Source organism: Aythya marila (assembly GCF_965140915.1).
Source record: "Aythya marila genome assembly, contig: HAP1_HAP1_SCAFFOLD_164, whole genome shotgun sequence".
In the NCBI taxonomy this organism is placed as follows: Eukaryota; Metazoa; Chordata; class Aves; order Anseriformes; family Anatidae; genus Aythya; species Aythya marila.
The window spans coordinates 468,762-476,979 of record NW_028137167.1 but is presented as its reverse complement, the minus strand read 5'-3'; the positions used below and the strand labels follow the sequence as shown (position 1 = coordinate 476,979).

The following is an 8,218-nucleotide window of genomic DNA, read 5'->3' as shown; positions in this document are numbered from 1 at the left end:
GACAAAAAAATACTATTTGTAGTAGTACTGAGGACTAGTCTTGTCAGAATGTCTCCATTAAATGGTAAGCAAGACCGCTGTCAGTTGTATGCATTATCTACACTTCAAAGATAACCCCAACTCACCCCCCAAAATCTACTTTATGAAACTTAGGAATTTTTATCTCAGCTGAGCTTAAGTTGACAAGTTCTAATGTAAGCTCAGGTCTGCAAATTCTAAGGGGATAATACCACAAAGCCTTACGATCACATGTGTGCTGTGTTTTCTCAGTATTTCACCTGAATTAGGAACACAATAAACACTCCCGAATACATCGTAGGTGAGAAATTCTCGATGGAGCAAATCTATGTTTCAAGCAATCCATTTGTTTTAGAAAAGAACATCTCAGAAGGTTTAACAGGTTCAACTCGGCAAGTGGAATCATCAAGTTTCAGTCCGTTTTCTTTAGATTCATTAACTAACCTAATAGCACCATTTAGTGAATCTGTTTTTGGCAGCTCATGCTGGGATCTTCCTTTGTCAGCATTCTGACAGGAAGAATTGGAATGCTGCAATGTACGGACTACCTTTCCAACCAAAATTCCATTAGAGGACATTGCATTGCATTTCAAATTCCTTTGAAATAAGCCCTTTGACTCCTCCTCAGATTTTCCTGAAGATTCTGCACCATAAGGGACTGTGTTATCAGAGCTGAGTTTAGGATTTTCATTCACTGTTGGCTCCACAAAAATTTCATCAGAAACTTTTTTGTTTGTTTGCATTTGCTTCATTTGCATTACCGAATTTGTAATTGTGGATGAAGGAACAGCCTGGTAGAGATCTTCATCCTCCACAGCACTGCTAAGACAGTCAGGCTGTGACACAGTCTGACGAGCAGGCAATTTATTGTGAATACTGATGGTGATCTTCTGTTTTCTTGACGTATCAGTCATTGAAGGCCTGGTAATTGCCTGGTTTTGAACACAGGCCATTGGTGGTGCTGAAGATGGCCTTTTTAGGGTGACACCAGTGGTCTTTGTGTCCTCTTTTATGGATCCATTTCCATTTAAACGGCTTGAATTCTGTATTTAAAAAGAAGAAATTGCAAGATGGATTAACGCAAACACTGCATGTAACATTTTGAAACACAAAACTCTCCTACTGAGTGTTTCTACAAATGGTCTTAACACCTAAAAAGATGCTTAAAACCAAACAAAAAACCCCACACCAAACCCCAAACCCACTAGCAGTTTGGTGCCGTTATCTGCCCTCCCGCTTCCCTGAATTACCTTAATCATATGAGGAAGAAGTCGTGGTCCCAGAAATCCAGCCTGCTTACTATTAGCCCCCTGCTGACCAGGAGGGAATGAACAGGGATAAGATGGTGCTGGCAAGTAAAACGCACGTTCTCCAAGTGTCAAATCATAGCGCCTTCAGAAAAGAGCAGTGATCGTAGTTTAGTTTTTCTTTCAGCCTACTCTTGGATTAAATCCCATCCTATCATTTTAGAGGAACAGCTCATACGATATGGAAGCCTTCTCTACAGAAGGCTTCGCCAAGACTACAGACTGAAAAGTAGAGAACAGTCTTCCTACTAAGACTATCACTTGCAGAGCAATAATTCATTCTTACACCACAGATGACCTTCATTTCTCTCCTTCTCTAAAGTAGCCAGCTACAGATAACACATAGATAGCAATTTACACAAGTGCTGCAGTTTAAGGCCAAGCAACAAAAGATAATAAACGACACAGAGAATTTCAGGTTAGACAGAACTGAATTAGACAAATAATAATCTTCTCCTGGGATAGCAAGAAAAACACTTGCAAAACAGAAAAATATCAATAACAGGAAAGTAAATCTCTTCTGAACACAATTTAAGATTTGTTATTACCTGATATAAAAAAGTATGTAAGCTTGCTGACCAAGAACTCTTTTAATGTCAGTACGCACTACTTTAGCATCATTCATCTGATACCAAAGTCCATTACCAGCCTGCAAATAAAGACAATGATTTCTTTAGGTGAATTGCACGTTTTCCAATTGAAATCACGGATAGGAACAAAATACACACATGTGTCAAATAAAAATATAATGAAATCTTTTTCCCTAGAAACAGTAGCTGCTAGTCATGCTTTAATTGGTTTGCCAGCACAACCTTTACCCTGTTAGAAATGCTGTTGACTTCTACCTTTACATAGCATATATAGTGTCCTGAGTGACAGCTGACACCGTGATGTACCAGCACCGCGTATAAGGCATAGAGCAGTGGTTCTCCCATTGACTGCGACATGTAGGCTCTCAGGTCCAAATACTCCGGATATTTCACCTCCTAAAGAGACATCAAGAAGATAGAAAAATTATCCCAGAGTACTTCGTGGACTAGCCAGAGAAAAACACTTCCAAAAAACACAGACTAGAATTGATTTCTAGAATATATTTCTTGAATATATTTCTTGATTCACTACAAATAAGTCTTCCCATAAACAACGGTTAAGACTAGAAGTTGCAGAGAACTGTTTCCTGATGAATCAGCCTTCTCAGAGGAAAGCATATGCTTCTTGTCAAGCGGGAACTTTATTGATATTAAGAGAAAGAATAAGCCATAGTCGTTAGTCTACAATTATTGTCTGAAAATATTAACAACTTTCAGCTTTGGGGGATGTCCCATTACACAATGATATAGTTGCATTACAGTGGTAAATATACCTTGTTGATCTTTCCACCTGTGAAATCTGCAAATCTTTTCAGTGATATTGTGAGAACCTTGGAAGAACGGTGTATGGTAAATCTCTTGGATGCAGGAACCATCTTTTTACACCTTAAAAACAAGCAGAGATAAGTGTTTGAAGGCATCTTCTTTTTTCGCCCCCAAAACAAACTCCTTTTAATGTCTCACGCATGCCTATGCTATTTGAATGATATTTACTTGCATAATAGGTTGGTCTTTTTTCTTTTCATAAACCCATGCACTGCGTGTCAGGTTTGTTAATACACAGAAGAAGGTCAATTTTCCCAACAACTCAGAGCATAGCGGGAACAGGAATCTCTCACAAAAGGGTATGACCAGGTTGGATGGCAAGGTACCATTTCTTGGTCTACAAAAGTGGCTATTTGAACTCCAATCCTGGATACATTCTTTCAGCTTTCAAGGGAAATACAAATACTGAAAGCGGAACGAGAGAGCCTTGGTCCCCAGGGCTAGAAATTGCAAATAATCTCCAACATAGGTCGACTATCAACATCAAAAATACAACAGAAGCACATGGTCATTCTACAGGAGGGAGACATTTAACAGTAGGAAGTCTTCATGTACTGAGCTTGTCTGGAAAGACACTGAAACCATCTGCCATCCTTTGAAACAAAATAGTTCAGTTTGACACATTGCCCGCTCCAAGGTAGGACCTACGGTGTAAGCAGTGAAAATTAGCCACTAGCCCAGAGAACAACGGAAACTGGGCAGTTTACATCAAGAAAAGTACTGTCGAGAGCTAATAAATAGAAAGAACAAAAGTAGCTCTTTTTGAATTCTGATGGCAAAATACAAGCCAGAGAATTGCAAACCCATAGGGAATGCCTATGAACAAGACTTCCCCCCTCCAAGGAAACAAAAATCCAAGTCTTTTATAAACTTCCACAAAACTTGTAAGTAGATCCAAAGTTTAGAGGTAGTCCAACAGAGTCATGCAACATAGAAAACTGACATCTAGGATTAAGACCTAATTCGTCAAAATCTTACTCGCTACATTTATAGCAATTCTCTCCATCCAGCTCTTCAGGTTTCACAAAGAGTTCCAGAGCTCTGCTAACAGACGAAACCGCCTAGAGCAGCGAGAAAGAAGAGCGCAAAGTCACCGTAATTCAGAATTCCAGAGACATACTAGTAGTTTATAAGAGAATCTTACTAACATACTCAAGCGATCTACTAGGAGCACTGTGAAGAAGGAGGCAGAAAGAGCATGCTCAGCATTGACCTCACCTGGAAGGCATTTGACTTTGGAACAAATACTTTTCCAGTAGCCTAGACAGCATCTACAGTGTGCTTTGTCATCAATACTGGGGACAAATTCATCAGTCTAACAATTAGATGTATATTGAGGTAGAACAACAAAGAAGTATGACAGCATTATAATTTTTGCAGAAAGAGAATTCTTTCCCCTTAAACCCAATGCAAATGTGGAGACTATTTACATGGGTTCCACGGAAGGACAAAGTCCAATCCACTTCCTTAGCACCACCAAGCTCTTACGTTTTAACATTATATGTGGTTTGGTTTTTTAAGTTAAACAAGTTTAATTTAGAAAGTTATGCATGTACTTAAACATCATGAATTATATTTAGAAAACATCTTACCTTTATATCCAAAGTGATATCAAGAAATGCCTCATACGTATCCGAAACTGCTTTGCAATTCAAGCACTTCACTGGAAACAAAATATAAATGCTTAACATTATGTGAAGGAGACTAACTGTCCAAATTCAAGTTGTTGACAGATACTACTTTAGACAAACTACAGACTGCTTTACTACCGACAAAAGACACAGATCAGTTCTAAGGACAGGAATATTTTTTCAAGTACCTCTCGATCTTAGAAATCCTCCAAATATTTGATGAATGATGGTGGTAGCTTGAGAAGATCTGTCCAATCTGGAAATAAATTATAATCAGACCTCAGAAGATTTAAGGCACAGAATTAACTCTTCAAAGAGTTTGATGAAAACCAAGGATGATGTAGACTTGCGTTGCTGATAGTAAATAAGGCACTAAAAGGTGCTAGAGATCATTTCTGAGAGTAAATAAAGGACTAGAAGGTGCTAGAGAATGTATGAAAGTGAACTTGTTTATGCTTACTCGGTGCTTCCGTTCAAGCACGCTTCCTGCATAGCATCAACAGTATAGCGCAAGAACTCGTGTGCGTCTTCTTGACTGCCAAAACGGAAATGTTGTCCTATTCCTAAATAAGAAGATGATAGTATTGACCTCATTTAAAAATGAAATCATTCTTGTATTTCTAAAATCTCTCTTCATTGGAGTGTTAAAACCACTTAGACACATCAAATAATTATTTGAAGATTACAAGCTATCGAAAAGAAACACATCTGAAGCCACTTACGACTGAGATTACTGATAACATGCGTAGGCTCGATGGCATCAACAGTGCAACGCAGGGCCTGGTTAATGTGAGTCTCCATCGTGCACATCATGCAAAAATCTTGTTCACGACCTGAAGAGTGAAAGAACAAAGCATCCCAGTCCAGCGAAATATCCAGAACTACAAACATCTAAGTACAATTTAAACTATAGATACAATATCCACTCTCCTTGCTACATTCTATTCTCCCAAGATGCCAATGTCCCAACAGTCTTGTAACATTTCATTTCACACAACTTGACAGAAGAAAAATATCCACTAAGCCTGTATTCAAATGCATGTTGTGATGAGAAATCTAAAAGACTACTGCAAAGTCGCAGTTGTAAAGGCTGACAGGAATGTGAACTCCACAGGCTGCAAAATGTATTACTCTCTAAAATTACTACCAAATGCATTACTGTCCAATGCACTTCATTATTCCCATGAAGCAATAAATGATCCTTTAATAAACAAACAAACAAACAAACAAACAAATAACTAACTAAATAAATAAAACATGGTGCATTAATTGCACTCCATATGCTATTCGGAGCCCACTGCTAATACAGTGCTCAAAGCCAGCTGCTACAGGTAAAATCAGGCAAATAAGCTTATCTCACAGAATCACTGCTGTTCTTTCACCTTCAGAGCTATCCAACAGATTCAAAATACTGTTAGAAAGTACTCACATGACTGGCTGTGCTCAAGAGAAAGCATGTAATTGGCAAGTGGGGGTGTGTAGGTCAAACACTGTAGAGTAGCATTAAGAAAACATGTGTTGCCAAGATTGTACAGGCCAACTCCAACACTTTGTGTTTCTCGCCAATCCATACAAATCTTCTCAGGTGGAAAAAGAATGCTCTGTGGCGGAGCAATTCCATCATTAACGACTGCAAGAAAGTTAAATTTAAAAAGAGATCTTGTTTGTTTGTTTCGAAGAAAGGTATTTAAAAAAATACTATTCTGCAGGAGCACCTAGAGGAGCTAGCTACAATCCAAACCAGAAAAACTTATTGCAGACAGCTTTAATACCACCAAATTCAAATTGGCTGGTCAACACAATGTTTTGGGGAAAAAAAAAAACAAAAACAAAAACAACTTTAGTCAACCATTTTAATTTTTCTAAGGCAAGGCTAACTGCCATTCTGTTTGTAGCACCTAATGCCAAGTTCCTCTCCATCTATAATCTTTAACCTGATTAACTCAACTACTGTTTTTTTCCTTATTATAACTTAAACCACAAACTTAGACTTGAAATTATACGGTAAAAACGTAAAAACTAGGAACTAGGAATGACGGTACCCCTACAGATACCAGATTTTTTCCTGAGCAATGTTATCCTTCAAAAAACCTGTGAAAAATGGAAGCTGTGAATAGCAACAATCAAACACTTTTCTCTGCAAAACAGAAAAGACATGGAGGAATCTGTGCATTACAAAAAGCTCCCCGTATTTCTCTGTTGACTGTAAATATATCAAAATTAATTTCTGTAACATCAGTCACTTCAGTTGCCTTAGGGGATTCGCTTTTGAAGTCTTTCTTCACAGTAGTCCCCTTCTCTATCAGTGCAACAAGTAAGAACTGCATTTTCTACTTTTGCTTTGAAGACAATGGAGGCAGGATAGAACGCACACTTACTTAGATCTCTTGGGGCAAAAGCCTTAGATTTTTCAGATGATCTACAGTAAATAGCACCTCCACGTCCTTGGGCCACAGAGACTTGGCTTGAATCTTCTGCAGGCACTATCCGGCCCCAGTTGGCGGTGCGTGACATCAGTATTTTAGGACTTGGTTTCTTGGATTTGCCAGACCGCCTTGAAGAGGGCTTTTTAGGCTTTGAAGATTTGGGCTTCTTAGCTACGGTCATTGTTCACATCTGCGACAGAGACAGAAGTTCTGGTTGACGTAAGAATATCAAGAAGCATTCCAAGAAGAAAAGAGTAGCAGAAGTCCTGTCACTTAATCTCAAAGAAACAGCCTTAAGAACTAAATCGCTGGTATGAATGATTTAAAAAGAATCCCCAAACTAAACACACAAAGTGAAAATTTCCATCTAAACTCTATCAGTATTACTTTTCGCTTCTGCAGAACTAGTGGCTGATGCCATTTCTTTCCCTTCCGTAGGATTTTAATCCATTACAACTCTGGAGTCTTTTTAATATAAAAATGTAGAAGACATTCTCTGAGGGGAATCAGTTATTTATTGATTTCCGGAGTTGCGCAATTATCTGTTAATTAGTACCTATGATCTAATAGATAATTGTTGCAATTATCTATTGCTGGCATTAGTAACGGAACACTATTACTTCACTGCCTGCGTTTTTCTGTTTCGTCTGCACAAAGGTACCCAGAACTCACTGCTACTTTTCTTCTGTCTTTCCAGGGCTCGCCCTCTACCTCACTGTCTACTGCACCAGTCATGAGGGGTTTGTTGTGATTCTATAATGAGCCTAGCTTTTAAATACACCTTTCATGGGCGTCACTTGGTGATAGCAAGTTAATCTGTGAGGGCTCCTCAGTCTACATCATGCGGTCGCTTTTTCCAGGTGAAAAAGCGGAGCTGTAAGTGGCAGTACACCAAAGCCCTGGCATGCTGAGATCCAAGAGGAGAGATGTTTGGCCCTCCTTTTCACTCCTGGGAACCATATACCTCAAAACCCACAGAGGATGGGCTATATCTCAGAGAAATCTTCGGAAAGGAGAGCATGAAGAGCATGTTTGCAAATTCATTTCTCCCTGGGCTTCTTCTGCTTCTCCAAGAAAGACGAGTTTGAATATAACTTTGGCAGCAGTACTTCTGGTGTTTTACTCCTACCACATTTAAAACTCCTACGACAAACTGAAAAGTTAGACTAAAAAGCAGCTCTTTCCGTTCTCCTTTCTAAAGTTGCACGCTTTCCTCATGCAAAACAACAGGGGAATGTAAGCTAGAAACGGAAATGCTGAATGTAAAACAAAACAAAACAAACCTCAGCCCTCCAGGACAAAAGCCAATAACTGCTACAAAGTCCTTTTTAAAATGCTGATTAGGTTTCAAGGTGATACCGCTTTAAATAAGCGTAGTTGTGTGTCCATAGGCAGAAGCTGAATAATGACAGGATGAACTT

General features: G+C 38.9%; 1 protein-coding gene across 1 annotated transcript; it reads right to left on the bottom strand.

The window, feature by feature from the left end:
• Window positions 1–344: 344 nt before the first annotated feature.
• On the bottom strand, window positions 345–6,978 carry LOC309891136 (ubiquitin carboxyl-terminal hydrolase 42-like; the record flags this gene model as incomplete). The annotated part of the gene is made up of 12 exons (XM_082785521.1): window positions 345–1,061; window positions 1,269–1,410; window positions 1,874–1,974; window positions 2,171–2,311; window positions 2,689–2,800; window positions 3,719–3,801; window positions 4,333–4,403; window positions 4,560–4,627; window positions 4,832–4,934; window positions 5,094–5,204; window positions 5,801–6,001; window positions 6,750–6,978. The coding sequence occupies 12 exons, from the start codon at window positions 6,976–6,978 to the stop codon at window positions 345–347; spliced, it is 2,079 nt and encodes a 692-aa protein (XP_082641647.1).
• Between the last annotated feature and the right edge of the window lie 1,240 nt (window positions 6,979–8,218).